The 21635-nt window shown below is 47.8% G+C and overlaps 1 protein-coding gene and 1 long non-coding RNA gene across 2 annotated transcripts in view; one reads left to right on the top strand and one right to left on the bottom strand.

Moving 5' to 3' along the window:
• Positions 1-5560: 5560 nt before the first annotated feature.
• Positions 5561-21635, bottom strand: part of CLMP (CXADR like membrane protein) — a 39909-nt gene continuing 23834 nt past the window's right edge. Inside the window, 6 exon segments of the mRNA XM_017809809.1 lie at positions 5561-6310; positions 8047-8188; positions 9736-9858; positions 10755-10919; positions 11654-11855; positions 12506-12663. Of these exon segments, the coding sequence (XP_017665298.1) occupies positions 6016-6310; positions 8047-8188; positions 9736-9858; positions 10755-10919; positions 11654-11855; positions 12506-12663 (1085 nt within the window). The 3' untranslated portion in view covers positions 5561-6015.
• Positions 7633-9653, top strand: LOC108494846. The gene is made up of 2 exons (XR_001873973.1): positions 7633-7790; positions 8109-9653. It is a non-coding gene; the product is annotated as an uncharacterized LOC108494846 (long non-coding RNA).

Genomic DNA, 21635 nt, shown 5'->3' on the forward strand with positions numbered 1-21635 from the left:
GTAAGAGGCTCCGCTCAGCTCCCGTTCGCCCAATGCCCCGCGCCCGCCGAGCCGGCTTTTTATACCCGCCCAGAACCTTCCAGAAGGACACGCCCCCCGAGCGCTGCCCGGGCCAATAAACGCGCGGGTTCCACCCCCTTGCCCGCCGGTGATTGGTCGCCGTCCTGCGTGACGCGCACCGGAAAGGGGCGTGGCGCGCCGGCCGGCCCCGTGTTCTGGAACCTTCATGCGCTTTCCCCGCGCATCCCCCGCCCGCTACGAGCGGGGCGGGGCTTCCCGTGCGCCGCGGCCAATCAGAGCCCCCGTCTCCGGCCGCGCGCGGGTGACGACCCCCAGGGGCGGGGACAGGGAAGGGGCGGTAGCCAATCAGCGCGCGGCGCGCCCGGGTTTCGTTTGCATATTTCGCAACGGGACCAATGGGAGCGCGGGCATGGAGGGTGATTTGCATAGAGGGAGAGCGGAAAGGGGGGGGACGAGAAGATGGCGGCGCCATGAGGGGCAGGGACCGCAGAGGTCCTGTGGGGTTAATGAGCGTTAATAATTAAGAGATCCTGTGCCCCCGGGATCCCGCTGTGCCCTCAGAATTCCCTCCTGCCCCCCCCGGGAATGGCGGCATTTCCCGTTGCTGTGCTCTCAGCTCCTCCCCACAGCCTTCCCCGCAGCGCAGCGTGTGCTCACTGATCTCCCCGGTACAATAATCACCGTCCTCCATGTTCCCTTCAACAAGGCTCCCGGATTTATCCCCGCGCCCTCTTTCTCTCCCAGGAAACCACGTTTGTGGTGTTTTAGGGTGACACGGGGTTTTTCCACAGAGCAAAATCCACCTCAGCGTCTCCCTGCTCCATAATCCATCCCAACTGTCCTTATCCATCAGCAGCTCCAAACCAAGCCAGGGCACAGGGTGTTCCCCCACATTGGCACGTCCCTGCTGCTCATTTGCACCTCCCAGCAGGGATTATTTCTGGGGAAATAATGGAAATAATGTGAAAAGCAGGCTGTCCCACATCCCTTGGGATCAGGGGAGCACGTGGACACCACACAAACACTGGGACGGTCCCAGCACCTGAGGCTGGAGCAGAGGTCAGGAATCACCTGAGGTCAGGCTGAGGACTCAATCCAGTGTTTACACGGCATAAAGGGCAAGTGGAAAAGTCAGGGAGTCACCAGGAGGAGGGAACACAAGATAAGAGCTCTCAGCGTGAACCCTGACCGGGTACACCTCACCCTGCCCAGAGTACACCCTGCTCCCACATTACACCAGAGATGCTCCTCGGTGTAACTCACACTCAACACACCACGCACAGGTGCAGTGCTGTTAGCCTTTGGAGGTTTTTTTGTTTGTAAATCATGAGCAGAATTCCAGTAGGACCTAAGAATAGCAGCACCTGCACCTCGAAATTCCACAGTGACATTTAGATGTGCAACCACACTTGGCAGAGCAGAGTGAAGGGAGCCTGGAACAGCAGTGAGTCAGTGCAGGGAGGAGGGCAAATGACTCATTACATTAGGAATTAAAGGCTGTTAACCAACTGGACCAAAGTAGCTCATTTACTGTGTATCAGAAAAATTAAGGCTTGGCAGCCTGGACACTGTTAAGTATTTTGTGTGGAGTTTCTTCAAATTACTGATTCCAATTATTTCTGGACATGAATTTAGTATGTTAGGGATCAAACACTGCTTCTCCTTTAAAAGTTTAAAACAGAATTGGGAGGAGAATAGAGATTATCAAAGACATTCCTCCTGCTCACAGCAGCAACATTTATTTATACAACACTTGCATCTGCACTCCCTGGCTGAAGTTTGAAAATCACACATTTGCAAGGCCATCCCTTCCCTCTCCCACCACATTCTCCCCCTCCAGTGTGTCAGTACAAACGGATCCAGGTTAAAAATAACCCCAGATTCCTGATACTGTACTGTACAGATACTGTACAAAAGTATGCAACTGCTCCACTCCTCTGAAAATCCCTAATCAGGATTTTTAATGTCACCAACTCCAGTGGGAGCCAGTGACAGTGGCAGCGTTTTCTCACGAATCAGGGACAGCCAGGACACACCTATGAGACCACTGCGTTCTGTTTTAAATCCTGTCTGGTTATGTTGCAATTTTTACTCCCAGATTTCAGAAAGGAGCACTGCTGATGTGGGGAGACCTCTGCAAAACACCCTCGGGGAGAGGAGGCTGAGAGAAATCAAGCACAGTGACGTTCAGTTACCCTTAAAATCCCACCTCCAGCTCCCACGCTGGAGATTCCTGTTGGCTGCCTCAAACTGTTCATCTGCAGAGAAGATCTGAACTGTCTGAGCACGGGTCAGGTGGTTGTTCCAGGTTTCCTTGTCACCTCACAGCCCATGAGATCAGTGAAACACCGGCTGGTTCAGCAGTAAGGTCACAGGAGTGGGAGGATAATGTCACCAGGGGTTTATATCTGTGCTGGCACTATTTCCCACCTCCATCCTCAGCCAGAATATCTCAGGTGGAAGAGCTCCATGGAAGACAAAACACCATTCACTCGGTACACCCAAGGTCTCACACATTTCATACCGTGGCCTGTAATTTAGACTGAAAAATACCCAGGAAAAAAAACAGCTTCTCCATGTTTCCATGCAAATATGCAAATAGTCCTCATTGGCTCAAAAATGGTATTTTTAACTCTGTATTTTTTCCCTTGGATTCAGCTTGACAACATGTAACACATCACACCACAGAAGATGGAGCACTGTGCAAGTTGAGTTCAGCTGCAGCACTTAAGCTGCAGCACCTTTATTTATAAAACAACCAACCAAAAAAAAAAAATTATGAAATCATTGATTCAAAGGAATCAATAATAAATATTTGCTTTCCTCTGAGCTGTTCGGACACAGTACAAGTACACCAATTATAGCAGGTAGAAGAGATGGAAGCTTAGTTCAGCTGCTGAGAAACAAAAAGAAAGCTACATAACATGGTCTGCATTTAATCACACAAGTAATAACTGGTATATGACAGTAAATGCTTTAATACACTATTTTACAAAGAGTTTGGCTTATGGTTCATTTGCTTCCCTTGTGCAACTCCTGAAAATAGAATACCTTTGGAATGATCTCTTTCTCCTGTTCCCTTTGAGTAATGAATTTTCCCTCTGGGTTTCCCGCTGGCAGCAGAAGTGCAGCACTGACTTTGTGTTCCCCTGGGAGATCTCTGATGTGGGGGCTGGAAAGCACCTCAGTGTTTCAGAGTGAGTGATTTTAAATCATTGTGGTGCCCACGTTCCCTAAGCAGGGCCACACACCTTTGTTGCATGGCAGGAGAGGTGCTTTTTCTGGCAGGGTTTCTATGCAGATACCTGGATAGCAGGTACCTGAACTGCTTCCCAACAGGGCTTGGAACAGCCAGGAATGATCACACATTCCAGGCTTCAGCCATTCCTCCAACTGACCTTCACCAAAAGGCTCATAAACCTCTCAGCCCCTGCAGTCACAGCGATGCCTCACAGGGCAAGGAGTGACTTCTCTGCTCCAGGAGGGTTGGGACACCAGGAGAGGGTTGCCACAGCTGATCTGTCCTGCAGCTAATTCCCAAAGGCCTCCAGAAACTCCGCCAGGAGCAGGCCGGTGCATTCTCCGAGCCTCCAGGCTGCAGACAGAGGATCCTCCTCCCTAATAATTACAAGTCTGGCCCGTGACTCAAAGCCAACCTTTGGTTCTCAGGCTGGGACCAGCTGAGCTGTTGGAATTGTCACCCTCAGTTTGTGGTGAGGAGCTCCTGCTTGCCCAGGCAGGAGAGAAGCACTCGGGGGGTTGTGTGCACGGAGTGAGGATCCTCAGCTGCAGCACAGGTGACATGAAGCACAATAGGCAGCCACAGGAGAAGCCCCAAACTGCTTTAGCCATCCTATTCCTGCTCTTGGGATTCCCCCAGGGCTCAGGAAAAGAGCAACTGCACAGGAATCACAGGCACTTACAGCTGCTGCAACAAACAGCCGATCAGGAATGTGCTCCTGGAGCACCCAGGGAAGCTCTCTGGGTAAAATGACAGAGTATCCAACACCAGGATCCAACACCATGGGAGCAGCATCTTATCAAACACCTCACACCAGCTCTCCTTTGCTTCAACCTGTGGCTCAGGATTGTCTTCCCTGCACAACATCAGCCCTTTGTCCTGCCAAGGGTTGACTCAGGGGTAGAGAAAGCGAGTGAAATTTTGGTACATCTGATGAAAATGGGTGACTGCTCCTAGGAAAAGAGTTTCTCATATAATATAGGGGAAGTCTGAAATCTATTTCCCATATGGAAGCAGCCCAAGCAGGGCTTGGCTTTGATCAGGTTGTTTAAGATCTCAAGTAAGGAAGTTGTAATTCCAACCCTCAGTCAAAAAAGGAGATAAATTACAGTCCTGGAGTGAAAGAATTATAGATCTGTGGTTTTTCTGTGCAGGTCCATCTTCTATAGACTCATCCCACAAACTGAAGAAAACCTTCCCTCCCCTCAAATGGAAAAAAAAAAAAGTCCACCCTCTTTTTTTTTTTTTAACAGAAAATCATCAGTCCAGGAATACAGGAATCTAAAACCTACAAGCTCAGTGTCTTGTGTGTAGCAGTGGTCAGAGCCAAGTCCTTCAGAGGAAAATACAAATGACAGAACTCTGCATCTGTCTCCCATCCTTTCCTATTGGCCTTCAACTTGAAGTGTAAGACTTTATATTCCTTGCAAATGTTTAGTCTGGTTAATCACAAAAAATATTCTTTACAATTCTTGCAGTTTTTAAAGAACCTTGCTAAAGGTTTAAGCCTCAGCTATAGCACGTGGCCCAGCATTTGGTGTAGGAATGGGACAATGCACACAAATATCTCCTAGTGGAAGCAGCATTGTGCTGGTTTACCTGTCCCAGGTGTGTTTTCCTCATGTCCTTCAGTCTTACCTGGAGGCCACCTCAAGAGTGCTGTTGGTTCAGTCTTGGGAAGAGCTCTCCATAAGGCTTCTACAGCACAGCTCACCCCAAAACTGGGGAACTCACCACCTGCCAAGGACAAATATCTTCCAAATGCTTCATCCAGGCTTTTTGGTAGATTGGTGGCCCTTCCCTTCTGAGGAACTGCCTCCCTTCTGGATTCAGGGCCCAGTTCTCATCTCACTAAGGCTCATTTGCCACAGACCCCACTCCAGAGGGGTTTCTGTGGCTTTGCAGTGCTGGCCATGAAAGCAGAGCAGGCTCCAGGCCGTGTCTCTGGGTGCACCAGTAAGTTTATTCTGGCAATTAAAGCACCTCTGTTTTCTTGACATAAAAGGTCCTTTCTCTTTAATACAGAGTTCAGTTCAGACACTTGCCTTAATACTGCATCTCCTGACCTGTTGGAGTGTTCCTTTCATTTCCACTTCAGTTCCAGCCTCCAAAAGCATTTCACTAGAAGACTGAATGGAGAAAACGTGAAGCACCTTCAGTCCCCTTTGAGGCTGGACACCAGCCTGCCCTCAAAATCTTCAGGTGAGACCATGCATCTTTGAGAAAGTTCTCCAAAACCAGTACAAGAGACTTCTCCCTCCCCCACAAAACCTCTCTCTGGCACATTATGCATCTTTATGTCTCTGTTGATCCCTTTTAAAAAATCCTGAGGTTTGGTTTCTTTTCACCTGCACAGCGCTTTGCTGTTGCAGTTTTTAAATGCTCCGTGTTCCATTTCCAAAAAAACCAAAAAACTCAATAAGAGATAATTTAAAAAGAAGCTCCCATTTCCCTCAAATGGCTCCCTTTTCCCTCAAATGGCTCCCTTTTCCCTCAAATGGCTCCCTTTTCCCTCAAATGTATCTTTCTTCAATAAAAGAAAATCCCGTATTGGAACTTCAATAAAAGAAAATCCTGTGTCATAACCTCAGTGCTGGGAGATGTACGAGAGTTAAGTGGGAGGGCTTCTTGTGGTGTGAATAATCACGAGTGATTAAAATGAAGCTGACCAGGAAGATAATTAGCTAATCTAACAACTCCTATGTGGCTGGTGGTGTGTGAAGTGTTTCTGGGCGGCAGGAGCCTCCCGAGGGTCACACGGTCTGGAAGGCCCGGCTCTGGGCAGGCACCATCACCAGCGTGGCTCCCATTTTCATCAGGTTGTTGTAGTCGACCTTCTTTGGCTCCGTCTCCTTCCCTTCCCTCTCCCTCTGGCTGTACTGGGGAGGGGTGAGGTGAGGGGTGGCTTCCGTGGACAAAGTCCGCTGGCTGCGGGAGGCACTGTTGGCTGTGGACCTGGTGGAGGAGGAACCTGAGCGGGAGCTCCTGGAGCCAGAGGAGGAGGAGCTGGGCTTGACCAGATGGGCCTTGGGTGCCTCTGCATCTTCTCTGCAACCAAACAGATGGCAGGGGCTCAAACACCACTTCCTTGTTTCACCACTGCCATAAGCAGTTGCTCCCTGAAGCTGCAAATCACCAGGGAGTATCTGTCCAGGAATAATTTCTGTTATCTGCTTTCTGAATTCTGTGCTCTGTAACTTGGTGGACTGAACCCCCTATTGCCCTGCAGGCTGCTGGTCAAACAGGTTTGGGATAAACACACACAGCTCTGTGTGTGGAACAAATAACAAATACCAAGTGTCACTGCAAACAGCTCAGATAGAACTGTCTGCTCTGTAATCCTGACTCATAATGAGAAATGGCCTGGGCAAGACTAGCTGAAACCAGTTCTTCCACTTAAAATAACCTGTGGGTAGAGAAAGAAGTGCAAGAACTGGGTCCTGAGAGAAAGAGAGAGAGGATGTAACAGTCAGGCGTGAAAAGGTGATACAAGAGGGTGAGGCTCCAACTGAAAATTCATGCAAGGTGAGAAAGCAAAGAAAGCAGGAAAAAGGGAAGGGAAGGAATCAGCAGAGGCTGCTTTCAGGCTGGCAACCTGAGTGTGAGGCAGAGGGATCAGCTGCTGAAGGGATTACAGAGATGTCAGATGAGGGCAGTCATACAAATAGACCCAAAGATGGATCAAGGCACAGGGTTGTTTCTTCCAGGGCAGGAGCAGCTAAAACTCCTTCCTGGAAATAGATCTTTCCAGTGCTTTCCTTCCTGAGGGGTTTAGGCTGGGTTGGCTGGAGACCAATCTCTGCTTAGGGGAGTTAAGGGGCAGGCCTGGAACAGATGAGCCCCAAGAACATGTGTCAGCATTGCCGGGGTGAGGGTGTCCCCTCGCAGACAGCTCAAGGATTGCTCACCCAGGCTAAATCCAGAGCACAGTTGTTCAGAAGGCTCAAGGAGGACTGAGAGAACCTGCCAGTCTTGGAGCATTCCCAATAAAAACTGCGATTGAGAAGGAGAAAGGAGAAGGAGAGAGAAGGAGAAGGAAGGAGACAGAAAAGGAGGAAAAAGAAGGTGAAGGAGAAAGAGAAAGAAAGAAAAAGAAGGAGAAAGAAAGAAAGAGAAAGAAGGAGAAAGAAGGAGAAGGACAAAGAAAGAAAGAGAAAGGAGAAAGAAGGAGAAAGAAAGAAAAAGGAGAAAGAAGGAGAAAGAAAGAGAAAGGAGAAAGAAGGAGAAAGAAAGAGAAAGGAGGAGAAAGAGAAAGAAGGAGAAAGAGAAAGAAGGAGAAAGAGGGAGAAAGAGAAAGAAGGAGAAAGAAGAAGAAAGAGAAGGATAAAGAAGGAGAAAGAGAAGGAGAAAGAAGGAGAAAGAGGAGGAGAAAGAAGGAGAAAGAGAAAGGAGAAAGGAGAAGGAGAAAGAAAGAAGGAGAAGGAGAACTAAAACCCCCCAAACCCTCTCAGAGCCACAATGGGCAAGTGGGTTGGATTTAACAGCATAAAAGATTATGCAAATGCTTTAAAATGCTGAAATTGCAAATGTGAGAGAGAGTTTTATGCCGATTTGCCCTGGGGGTGTGGGGGGGATGTTTAATCTGATTTTCTGGAAAGTCTTCACAGAGATTCTCACAAGTGAAGAAATTTGTCAGTGCTATTTCACAGAGACTTTAAGAGCTATTTAGAACAAACTTTGGCAACACTTATCCCTACTTACAGCCACTTAAATCTTTACTGAAAAGATGTGTGAAACTGCGAGGAGGGAGCGTGGGAGGTGGGGGATTAAGTGCAAGGCGTTACCTGATTTCATTTGGTGCCTCCTCTTCCTCATATCTCTTCTTTTCTTTCCTCCTTATCGTCAGCCTCACCACCAGGAGGAGGAGGGAGAGTCCCACCACCACCCCACACGCTGCCCCGGCGATCATGCCGATATTTTGGGCATCTGTTGTCCGGAAAACAGACGGATTAGTTGATAAATTCTCACTGGAGTTGCGCGGTCAGGTTCTAGTCGCCACTACAACTTACATAAATCAGAACAGAACGTGCCAGTTTGTTTATTTAGGTGTGTCTCCACACAGAAGTTGAACCAGTTTATCTCCAGGCACTGTCGCTGAAGCTGAGCTGAGGGTGAGAAAAGCTCTGGAAGGGTGGGATCACAAGGGCTGTGCCTTCAGCTGTGGGTCAGAGCGAAACGAGGAGGAAAAATCCTCCCCTCTGAGCACAGAGCCACCGAAAGCACAGACATGTGAAACACGGCACCGAGCAGGTTCCTGGAGGCACGAGAGTGTTTGAACTGCGAATATTTCCCCGTGAGGATTTTTTTTCCCCCCTTCGACTTACCCTGAAGTGATTACAACCCCTTTTCCAGAAGGAATTATTTAATCGTGGGGGAAAAAGTGACCCGAGCTGGGTCAGAGAGAGGAAGAAAGAGGTAGAAAGAAAAGAGCATCCTGTGCGTGGCATTTTTCCTCCAAAACAGAAAAGATGAGACATTTCCCAGCGATTACGGGCCCTTGGTTGATACTTTATGACAACTTCTGGTCGGTTGGGCTGGGCTTGGCTAAAAGTTGTTTCCTTAAGGCTCGTCCCTACGGAGGGTTTAGCAAACCCGATGAGGTTTTAAACCAATTCAGTTCAATTGGCATAAAAGCTGCCCGGACGCTTTTACTTCAGATGCCTGAGGCAAACCGGTTTTCCTTGCTGCGTGACCATATTCCAGTTATTTCAGGCTTGGCCGGGCAGAAAAAGTTCCAAAAGCTGCGGAATCTCCAAGAAGAGACCTCGCCTTTAGCAGTCTTTTATCACAGCAGTTCCAGCTCCTGCTGATCTCCTCTGAGAGCTGCTAAACTCTACTGTTTGGATTTTTAGATGCTAAACTCCACCCTTTTCCTGCCATGAATATGCAAAGGACGCTCCACCCTTGATGGGTTTTATCAGGCAGAACACAGATTTTAACTTCTGGTGCTCTGGACAGAATTTATTAAATTTGGATTAAAACCAAAACGTCAGCAGTTGCTCCACGTTACTGCGTGTCAGAATCAGCCCTTCCAGCTGTCTTTAGATAGTTCAGTGTCCCGAGTGCAACAGATAAATAATTTGGAATTGAATTGATGGAACATCCACAGAGAGAGTTTCTACCTGAGAACAATATGCAGCCACTCCAGCCAGAAGTACCTCAAAAGCTGCAGGCTCTGGAACCTTTAACTCACAGTTTTCCCTCCTTTTATGCCATTAGTCATTCTGAAAATCAACATTTCTAACAGACCGAAAAATCTGAGCCCAAATGATGTTTTAGTCACTTTAGCTTGTGATGTTTTCTGTCACTTTAGGTTGTGATGTTTTTGCCACTGTAGGTTATACAGAGGGCTGCTGTGCAAACCCTAACTGCAATAAATAAGTATAAATAAGAACTGTTTTATGGGATTAAAGTACAAAAGGGCAAAGGTGTGTGAACCACGTGTGTGAACCCCAGTTTGCAGCAGTACTTACGCTGCACTGTCACCTGCACAGCACAGCTCTCCTGCCCAGCCTCGTTGGTGGCCACACACTGGTACAACCCCGTGCTCATCTGGGTGAGGTTCTTCAGCAGGACTTGCCCGGGATTAGAAATGTCTGAAACGGGAGGAAACACCACTGGGATTAATCAACCAGGCTAAAAATCTTTAACCGAGGGTAAGATGCAGCAGTGTCCACAAATTGAACTTGTGGATCAAATCAGTCCCAGGGCAATCAAAGGGTCAATAAAGCATTGAGCAAACTCCTCCTGCTCGTGCTCGGGGTGGAGCACCCCACAAGGTCCAACTGCAGCAGTGAGAGGAGCTGTGGGATCATCCCTGTCACTGCCACTGAGTGATCCCATTTTTAGAGCAGGCAGGTGACTGTCCATGGGCACGGCCATGTGGGAGTTATCCAGCTCTGAGAGCTCCCAGAGCTCCAGGAACTGCCCCGACTCACTGACCCTGGAATTGAGGAACTGCCCTGACTCACTGACCTTGGAATTGGGGAACAAGGCTGGAGAAGGGACTGGAGCACAAGTGCTGTGAGGAGAGGCTGAGGGAGCTGGAGGGGCTCAGCCTGGAGAAGAGGAGGCTCAGGGGAGACCTCCTCACTCTCTGCAACTCCCTGACAGGAGGGGGGAGCCAGGGGGGGGTTGGTCTCTTTTCCCAGGCAACCATCAGCAAGACAAGAGGGCTGGGTCTTCAGCTGTGCCAGGGGAGGGTTAGGTTGGATATTAGGAAGAAATTCTTTACAGAGAGGGTGATCAGCCATTGGAATGGGCTGCCCAGGGCAGTGGTGGATTCTCCATCCCTGGCAGTTTTTAAGATAAGGCCGGATGTGGCATCAGTGCCATGGGCTGGGAACCACAGCGGGGTTGGATGAAGGGTTGGACTTGATGATCTCAGAGGTCCCTTCCAACCCAGCTGATCCTATGATTCTATGATTCTGTGAACTGTCCCTCTGGAATCGAGGAACTGCCCCTCTGGAATCGAGGCAATGCCCACACTTACTGACTCTGGAGTTGGGCGGGAGGTGCTCAGCTCTGTCCTCCTCGTTGATGCGCTGCCAGCGGTAGGAGATGGGCACGGTGCCAGAGGCAGAGCGGCACTGCAGGGACAGCTCCTTCCCTTCCAGCATCTCCCCCTCCAGCCAGCACTTGGGCTTGGAAGGTTTCTCTAGGAGGAGCAGAAGACAGGTCATGCAAACACAGCGAACCCTTTCTTTGGCAAGGAACAGTCGTTGCAGCTTCCAAGAGCTGCTTTCCCTGGAATGCCTTCAGGAATCACACCAGTGATGGATTTTAGGCGACTTGAGCTGCAACTGTGTGCAACTTCTCAGTGTGTTTATGATACCCTGTGAAGTTGTACCACCACATTCCTCTTCTGGGCACTATTTAGAGAACATCCTTTCCCTCCCCCTACTTCCCCATTTCTTCCTTCTCCCCACAGCATCTGCCAGGACACAGCACTTCTTCCACGGGATCACGGTGTACATGGAAAAGCCAACCTATGAGCTGAACTCAGGGAAAGGAAATACTAATTATGGCAGCTTATTTGTCACCTCCACTGACTTGGGACCAGGCTGGGGTCCTGGGACATGAACTCACAGCACACAGCAGATCTGGACAGGGTGATCAGCCCAGTTTGGGTGATGAGATCATCGGGATAATTTAAAGAACAGTTCATATGTTGTTGTGGATAATCACATACCTCAAACCCACTCTTTAGGCTCTTCCTGTGGCCTGTCCTTTGCCAAAAAACCACAAAGGCAGATATGGAGTTGGACAGGGAAACCTGACTGTGAGATGTCTCTGTGCATTTATACCCTGCTGAAATAAATCTCTCTCCAGGAAGCGAGTCTAGAATTATTTTTTTATTTTATTTTTTTTTTAGCAATAAAGTGTCCTTACCTACCACCTTGAGGGTGATTCGAGACCATTCGTACCGCCCAGCATTTTTCACCTTGCAGATGTACTTCCCTGCATCGCTGGACTGCAGGGAGATGATCTGTAAGGAGGCATCTCCAGCCAGGAAGTTGGATGTGAAGGAAACACGGCCTTTCTGCTCCTCATTCAGGTCATCATAGACACGGCCCCCGGAGTAGGTGATCACCTGAGGGGCACAGACAGGCACTGACAGCCAGCTGGGATTGTACTTTCACACAGAACAACAAATAAAGCCTTTCCAGGAACTCCAGCCCAAGGTTCTGCCTGGTGAAGTGACTTGCCAAGGGTCACACAGGAAACCTGTGGCAGGGTGGAAAATTAAACCTGGATTTCTAGTCTGGGAATGGCACATAAAGTGTATTTATGCTAGAGATTGGAGCATTTATACAACTGTCAAAATAGACATCAGCTCATGTCACAATATATCCAGGCAGTCTGTAGGCTTGGCTGAGCTAATTTAAGTTACTGCAGACCTCATTTTTATAAGTACTGAACTCCTGTATGTTTTTCCTGAAACCAAGGATTCAAAAACTGGGCCTGCAAAACCCAAGGTCGTTTTGGAAAACCTGAAGGGCAGTTCTGAACTTGAAATATTATCAGTCACCCCTGGATAAAGGAAACATGATTGTAACAGAACCTGCTCCAACACAGCACGTGTGGCTATCAAATAACCTGTATACATGATAAATCTCTCTAAATCAGCCGTGTTTTCTAAAGGTCAGCAGAGTAACTTGCAGGGATCATCACAGGAGTTTTGTTAAATCAGTGGCTGGTGGTGTCAAGGCAGAAAGAAGAGGATTTTCTCAGCCAACCTACCGCTTTCTGCACGGTTTCCGAGATGTGCAGCAGCCACTCGATGTCCAGGCTGCCCTGCTCCACAAGGCCCAGGCTGTGGTGACAGGGCAGGGTCACGTTTTCCTCAGCCACCCTCTTAAACTCAGTCTGAGCCTTGCACATCCAAACAGAACAGGAAGCTGGAAAACAGATGCCAGTGGTGACAGTTCAGGGGGGCATCTCTGCCCTGGCGGGTCTCACCAGCCAGGTCTCGGCTGGATTCCTTCTCCTTTGCTTCCCAGCATCAAAGAAAACCCACCAGCTTGGCTTCCCGGGCAGATTGCAGCTGATGAAAGGGGACATTTCTACAAACACAGGCATTTTCACACTGCTGTTGGAGCAGGGAGAGCAGATGGCTTCACACTGCAGAGCTGCCAATACTGAACTCACACCCACCCCCTCTGTGCACTCCAGATAAACCCCTCAGTTTTGCCTTCACCTCTTATCACCTTAATTTAAAAGCAGTAATTCCACCCAGACATCCTTCAGAGCCCATCACTTTATCCCTGTGTCACTCTGACAAGGCTTGGAGTCTCTTCCCTGATGATGCTCTTTTGTTTCAGCACTGGAAATAAAAGACAGGCCTGGGAGGAAGAGGGTTAAACTTAAGAAAAGCGTGGTACAAGTAGGACAGGGAAGTGTCTTTGAACAGCAACGTCAGGAAAAAATATAAATTGCCAAAAAGCGTTTGTCAGGATTTTAAACAGAAAGAAAAACGGGAGGAAAGTGCCAAGTGGACCCACTAGAGGGAAGCAGAGCCCTTGAAATGTCAGCCAAAAACCCCAAAATGTGTGTTAACGCCCTAAAACCTGGCCCAGAAGATGATACACCGCAGAAAAATAGGATGTTCGACCAGCACTGCATTAGGCACTGTCTGTTCGAGTTTTGGCACTGCATCCACACTAAAACTGAATAAAAATCAGGGATCAATGGTTGGATTTGCCCATCTCCAACTTCTGAACGTGGATACGCCATGGTAAGTTCAAACTCAGTTAAAAACTGACCCAAAAGATCAGAGGTGTGGAAAATTACAGGCATTTGGGGTCAGGGATCCCCCAGGTCTGCCCTGGCACCAAATATTTTCCAGCCAAGTTTCCACGGGGATTTCTAGGGCACAAATGCCATCTGCCTCCTGGGTTTGAATCCTCAGAGGGCAGTTGGGTTGTTCTTCAGGTTTGCTGTTCAAGAGAAAATCCTAAAAACACAGGGGTTTTTCCCTGCGAAAAGAGAGATTAAATATTTTGCTTCTTGGGCCAAATATTGTGAAAGTGGGAGAGTTCACAGCCCTGGGAAGTCACATTGTGACTGAACACACAACCCACAGCAGGAGCATAAGTTGTTCCAGCTACACAGGCTGAATTTGTTCTTATACTTGTATTTAAAGAGTGGATCCTCTTCCCTTTACCTTGAAGTGAAAGACAGAGAGAAAAATTACATCCGAGACGACACTTGTTCAGCTCTGTTCCTTCAGGAGCAATTTGGAAAATTCCTTTTGGAAATCAGAAAACGTAGAATTTGGCTTTTAGAAAATTCCTTTTATTCTCAGACCTGCCTGAGTTGTCACCATGAGCATCCCCCAGCTCCTAATTTATGCTTCCCAAACGCTTTATAAAAAGGTATCATCCACTACACTCATGCACCTTTATGGAACGCCCAGAATTACAAGACAGGTGGAGCCTTGCAAAGGATTAATCTCTCCTCCCCTGCATTGATCCCGGCATGAATTGATGACAGTGAAAGCTCCTTTTCAGCCACATTAGCTGCTTTCTTTAAAGGGAAGAGTAATCCAGTTTATCACTGGATTCGCCGCTCTCAAAGCTCCATCTGCCAAATACAATTACACGTCGTGCCCAGGACGAGCCCTGCTCTCCCCCCAGCTCCCATTGCTGCGGGCTGCCCTCATTAACGCCCTCATTAACGCCGGCCCTCGTTAGACGGTGATCAATAACCTTAATTTAACCACCACAATAGGGACAGTTCGCATCCCATTTGCGGCGTTGTCAAAGCCCGGTGCCAGCGGAGCGCTGCGGGTTTGGCCACACCGCGGTTTAAAACTTGACTTTACATTAAAAGTCTCGGTTAGCATTAAAAATCGCCGCTTGAGAGGGTGTAAGAAGTATCATTTTTATTCCTTTCTAGCTTGGACACACCGGTTTTAGGAGAGCTCACAGTCTGGTACTGCTCCCAGCAAACATCCCTGAGGAAGGGCCTTGTGCCTCAGAACTCATCTTCTAAATGGGAGTAAGAGAAGAGAAATAATGACTACAAATTTCTTTTTCTTTTTTCCAAAGGTGCCTGCAATCAGAAATAATTTGGAGCCGATTCACCACTGAACCAATAACCAGATCCTCACACACTGTGCATACTTTTCTATAATATTATTTTTAAAAGTCTTATTAAAACCCCCTTGACTTGTCTCTTTAATCCTTACTAGTGCTGTAACAATGCCCACAAGCTCCCAAAGAAGTTTAAGTTTTGCTGGTGTTTTAAACAAGACACTCAATTTTCTTGTCAGGCAGCTGTAACTGTACAGAATTAAAAGGAAGCTCAGAACAGCTGCATAAAAGTACCCAGAGAGGTGCCAGTTACAGAAAGTACTCGTGAAAAATCCAGAGAGAGCTCAGCGTGAACAATCCTGATGTTTTCCATAGTTTGGGGAGGGTCTTGCAGGGATGAAATGGAAATATTAACTTTAGACACGTGCTGGAATTTCCCTTATATACCTCAAATAGAAAAAGCAGCTAGAAACATATGCAGGTCCCTTCTAGGTTATTAAAAGTGGTTTATTATTCAAAGAAGAATAAATGCTGTCTGAAGTTATATTTGTGTAGATGAGACCGTGCAAGAACAGGTCGAAGAAATGGGATGCTTTTAACTAAACCTCCCTCCTCCCCAGTTTAAATTTTATTTAAACGGCTGCCAGAGGAGGGTGTCTGCTTATGGACAGCCTCTTCCAGCAGCAGTGGCCGGGACACACATGGATTGCAGAGGAATTTGCCCCTGGGAGCCCCTTTCTGTGCTGGATGGTGCCCAAGCGGCTCCAAACCCTTTCTTTCCAAAGCTCCGCAGCCACGCGAGGGCAGAGCCCGCCCGGAGCCTGAAGGGCTGGATGTGGCTCGCGAGAGATGAGACAATGGATTATTTTCCCAGAAATCCGATCCAGGAGTAACGCCACATGTATGCAGGCTCCGCTGTTCTTACCCAAAAAAACCCTCTTCCCCTTCCTGTGGGCAGCTCTTTGTGCTGGGAGCAGCAATTTGGGAAGCGCTTCTTCCAGCTTTGCTCAGGTTTTTACTCAGCCCCTGTCCCACGACTTCAGAAAGAGGTGGGATTGTTTTTCCTGCTTGTTCCAACCGCAGCATTTGGGGAGCCTTAAAAAAAACCCCACAAGCCTTGGGTGCAGTGCCAGGCTTGGTGCCACACCACAGGAGAGCATGTTCAGCATTCGGGGGGGAGACTTTGCCTTGTTTGACTGTTCCCTCTATTGTTCAGAGCACAATAACTCACCGACACCCTGCGGACAAGGACAAAGGCTGTCTCATCCCTCACCGATGCTTAAATCTCCAAGGAACACGGAGCAACAAAGATTTTAAACAAGCCCAAAGGCACCGCAGGCAGCGCCCACCCGGGTTTGGCAGGGGGAGGACACACAAAAAGGGATTTCAGCCCTCTCAGCCCCTTCTGCCTCACATGCACGGCAGATTTTAGAGTAAAAAAAGATGTGGGCAACAGCCTGGATCTCTCTCGTGGAAAGATGTCAGCCTTAAAGTATTTCCCAGAACTCATTTCAACGTTTTGCAAGGACCACTGATTTCAAAACTGTGTTTTAAAGGAGTTTGAATTTCAGCAGAGTCAGCCCTTTGAAATGGATGTGGAGGGAAGGAGCCACGTCCTGTACAACACTGAGTAAATTGGGACTGTGTATTTGGCCTTATCACAGATTATCATCATCCAAAGTAGTGTTTTCATGCCTGAATCCATACCCTGCTCACACTTACTTTCCTGTACATGAGGCTCACTTGATTTTCATGCCCATCCAATGACAAGTACATGTCTATACACAAACACACACATATACCAACATCAAATATACATTAACAGACAAGCAGAATCAAAGTGGAAATGAATGTTTTGCTGACATTTTTATTTGTAGGCAAATTCGCATCCTAAAAGCTAAAGAGCTTCCAGATTTAAATCTTTCATTAAGTTCAGAAGGTTTGGATTAGGGAGCAATGCTAAAAATAGATTATGCTTTTTAAAAAGTAATAAGTTGTGCTGTATCACTTAACTGCTGGAATCAGGAGGAACAGCCTGGGGAAGAGTCAGAGAATCAAGATACAAGAAATGCATAATCATCCTTTGTAAACTTGGCCCAAACCATACCTACATTTAGGGTATGAATATCCAAAATGGGCCTTGAAAAGTTTCAGCTGCTCCAGCGAAGTTTATTCTTCAGCTACACTTACTATAATTCACCTTGGCTTTTTATCAAGGATGACATTTGCAGCAGGCTATTCCAAGACACTGATGTCCAAGGAGGAGTAGAAATAAAACCTGTAATTTTGCTGCAACTTTGAGACGTCCTGTCCCAGCACCAGAGAGAGGGAAGAGACTCAGGAAGAGACTCAAACCTTCCCTGCACCAGCAAGGGCAGGAATTCCACTGGTATCCACACACACAGTTTATCCACTGTCTGAACAATTTCCACTCCACCTGAGATAGGTGCTCTGCCTGCTTTTGTTCATTAATATCAGAATGTTTCCTGGGTGAGAGTGTGACAGGAACAGTGAATAACCACTGATGTCAAGGCTCATCACATCCCCTCTGAAACAAGAACAGTTCCCCTACAGACAAGTTCTCAAGTGCAACCAATAATTCCCTGCTCTGATTTATTTAGGGGCTTTCCTGGGATACTCTTAAAAGTCATTTCCACATCTGTCATTGCACTGTCTGAAAATGGGATCCTTCTGAGAAGGAGCTTTTGGCCCTGTAGTCCTCTGAATAACACACTCTGAAAAGCCAGGACACCTCAGGGCATCCAACAGCCCCATGTTAGAGCTGGTCTCAGCTAGACCTTCAGGCTGAACTCATTTAAGGTACTCATTTAAGTACCTCATTTCAGTAAAAATAATCCAAATCAGCAAGGACTCCCTACTTAAAGTTTAAATTAGCCCAGGGAGAATAAATATCCACAGAACTACACCGGAGTGTTCCTCTGGGTGAATAATCCTGCACTTTTGCCTCGCTGTTCTTGTGCTAAAATGAAAGCATCTGAAAAGAGAAGAGGTCTAAATCATGTCTATACAGAAATAACATCTTGTGGAATAAAAAACAAAAAGCCCAGGACAGTTGCAGCTCTGAACCACCCCTTCATTCCAGGAATTTAAGACATTTCACATCTGTTAGAGTTCAGTCCTGCTAGAGCCCTGTAGGAAATGATTTACTACGTTTCCTTAGGAAGAAGCAAAAGCCTCTTCCCCCTCTCCCCCACCCAGTGCTAACCAGCAAAACCTGAGCGTTTTGCAATAAGCAAAATCAGAATTTTCCATGCCTGAGTAGGAGGCTGACAAGTACTTTTATGGCCAAAGAGTCCCATCCCGAGTGAAACTTCGAGAGCCGCTTGCGTGACTTGGGAGTTAAATCAGCTCAGTGCTGAGGACACCCCGGACTGCTTTGACAGTCAAGTATTTGAGGCTCAGTGGGCCTTAAAATTAAACTCTGTTGAGAAGCCAAGCATCTTCCCCCTCCCAGTGCTGTTCTATAATGACAGACACGGGCACATCAGAGCTTTGATCTCCCCTGGGACTCTTCCCTCTTCCCCCAGTTTCTGCTGTGGAGAAAGGACAGTGAATATGTTGGTTTGTTCCAGACTCAAGAAGGTCGACACCCCACTCATCCTCAGACCACACAGCCCTAATAGTTACCCTGACAGCATCTGGGGCCAAAATAAACATGGAATGGTGTCCTCCTACAGACAGACAGCTCTTCTGCATTCTTTGCACAAGTGGGGGCGGGCCAAGTCTCCTAAGGATAATTACCCGAGCCAAGGCTGTGCTCTGGGACATCTGCTTTGTGTATTCCTTGGCTGGCAGACACACAGAGGCCAAGGGTTGCCTTCTCCCGAGAGCCCCAGTGCTCCCAGTGCCCAAGCCCTGGCCCCAGTGCGTGCTGCCTGCAGCCGGCTCCCCTTTGATGGCAGGAATTTCCTTGGGAAGTGAAAGCATCCCAAATACCAAAAAAAAAAAGTGAGATAAGAGTCAGCTCCCCCTGGAACGGGCTGGCTGTGGTGGAACAGAGAGGTCAGCCCAGCCCCAGCCCAATCCACACAGCCCTGCAGGGGCTCTGTAAGTGGAACCACATGTGCTGGAGGAGCCTGTTCAGACAGAAAGAAAGGGGAAGAGTCCTGCATGTGGCAGAGTTTCCAAGTGGTGACGTGAAGAGTTTGGAATTGGAACTGCAGAGGAGTGAGGAAGGCCCGAGGAGAACAGAAAAAAAAAACACATTTCACAAAGCAAAGGCTCTGAATTTTAGAGGTTTGCAACAACTAAGCAGCAGTGCAGGAGGGGGCTGGAGTTTGGCTGGTCCTGTGAACAGAAAATCATGAGCAGTCACCCACCAATCCTTCCCTGGGCATCCTTGGAGGACCCAGGGAAGTGACTTGAGGAATGATTGGTACCAGCACAGTGTCAGTGCACACAATGTGTGTCTAAATGTACTACAAATGTATAAATGAGATGGTCCAGTCAGGGCAAGTCTGGGTCTCACAAATGTCCCCAGCAGCAAGGATGCAAATTCCCTGAGGACAATCCACTAAGGAACCCCTGAATTTAAGAGAGGTGAAAGTGGTCCTGCAGCACCCAGCAACCACATGCAACTAAGGATCTTACCTATACATTCATACAGCCAAGAGGTAAAATTCTATCCCTGAAAGTGCCAACAGAAAGTTTGCCTTCAGCACCAACCCACACAACTGAATCCAAAGTCTAGGGAGACTTGGGAATATTGGGGAAAAGCCCATTGAAGCATTCCATTAGCTGAGGGCCTTCCCAGGCAGCTCTGGGTGTGCTGTGGCTCTCCTTTTTTTCCTCCTTGCACTTCAAAAACCAAGTGCATGTAGGAGATTGTGGGTTTACATCCCCGGAGACCCAGGAACAGAAAACAAGGCACCAGAACTGCATCTTCCAATTTAATGGTTCACGGAGTGCTTGTGCAGGGGAATGTGTGAAATCCCTTTGCCTTTAGTCCAGGCAGTTTTATCAGTGAAATGGTCCAGGTGTCTCCTGTTTACAGCAACACAGCTCAGCCAAGCCTTTCAGAAATGCAGCTGCTGATTTCAAGCTGTGAGGACTAGATGTGAGCAGAGACCTTGTCAGTGCAGATCTCAGGTTCCTTGAGGGATGAAGCACCTCTGGCTGCCTGATATTCCCTTTCTCTTCAAGCCTGTGAGATAAGATAAATACAATACTTCGTGCACCTTAAAGCTTTGTATTGAGGGAAGCAAGAAAACTGCACATTCCAGCCCTGAACATCAGGAATTTCACTCCTTTTGCCTGGTTTCAAAACCAGGCTCGAAAGTGTGAGGAGGAATGTGGTTTCAATAATAATTTCTAGGATGTCTTTTGTCTGAGAAATGAGGCCTCTGTCTCCCAGGGAGCCTATTGTTGCTGTCAGTTCAGGGACACACAAATGAAGGCACACAGAAATGAAGTTATCTGCCCAAGGCAGACACCAAGCAGAATCCAGAATACAAACCAAAAGAGACAGCAACAAAACTGTTTTCAAAATAGTTTTTGTCCATCAGATCTCTCCTCACCCATTTTGAAATCCAAGGAGTGGGTTGCATCAGCTGAGGTAACTCCGAAAATTGGGGAGAGAAGAAGAGACTTGAGAGATTGATAGAGATTGCCAATAAAACCAATTGTACTGAGGATTCCCTCTCTTTTTTTATATCCCTTAGCCCAGTGTAGGATGTTAACCAGAAAGCACTGAATTAATTGTGCTTTTCTACTACTTTTTTGTTGTGGAAATCCAGCTTTTTTTAAACTTGCCAAAAAAAGGTATCTGGAAACCCAGGGTATTCACAGGTGAACTTCATCCCTTCCTGCAGCTTCCTCTCAGATCTCATTTCCAACAAAGTTTGACGTAGTTTTAAGGTACAGCCTCCAGTCCCTGCTCAGCACATCCCTGTTACCTCCCTGAGCTGTTCAGTTGTGGGCTCCTAATTGCACATAACAGGGGCTGACATCTCACTTATCCACGCCAAGCCCCACTAATATGATACAAAATGAATGCCTAATGTATTAGCACTCTGTCACTTTTCATATCCACTCAGCCTCAAAGCCTGGGCCACAGCCTGCCCTGAGGCAGGAGATGAACAGCAGCAGCTCCTCCCCATCACCCCCAGAAGTCTTGTGAATGAGACATTCAACTTAAACACTTCAGAGCTGAACCTGAGGTTCAGTCCCTGAGCTCTGAGCACAGGACCAGGAGCAGCAGCAGCTCAGAACTCCGGGAGAGTTGTGGTCACGGGCACTGGCAATGCAGCTCTTTATTTCTCACCAGTGCTGGTGTGGTTTGCACCAATGACTTCTTATTTACTGACTCCAGAGGTAAGAAAACTAAAGAGACANTTATCCTCATCTTTCACTGGCTTCACTGTGAACGAGATGGAACTAAAAAAGGGGGATCAAGTTCTTAATGATGTTGTCACCGTGGTTCAGTTCCCTCCCTGTGTCTCCCCCAGAGTTTGGCACATCCCTGTACCAGCTGCAAGCAGACTCTGAGGACATTTGCATCTTTTCCCTCACTTTTTCCACAGTTACCAGGAGTTTTGGCATCTGGACACGACACCCGAGGTCTCAGACGAGTGGAGGCGGAGCCCTAAATCCCACTTTCTGAATCAGAGCTGCAAATGGAGCAACTGGGATTTACTGAGGAATGTAAACCCCTCTGCAAAGGCTGGAAGAGACACCCAACTGCACTTTAGGAAGCAATTCACTGAAGTTCTCCACGCTGTGTGTGAGCTCACGCTGTGCTGAGCAGCCTGACCGTGCACTGGGAGAGGCCCCGTGCTCCAAACGATCCCCAGCCTCTTCCCAGTAAGATTTACCAG

Source organism: Lepidothrix coronata, unplaced genomic scaffold, assembly GCF_001604755.1.
Source record: "Lepidothrix coronata isolate B3197 unplaced genomic scaffold, Lepidothrix_coronata-1.0 Scaffold27, whole genome shotgun sequence".
NCBI classification, from domain to species: Eukaryota; Metazoa; Chordata; class Aves; order Passeriformes; family Pipridae; genus Lepidothrix; species Lepidothrix coronata.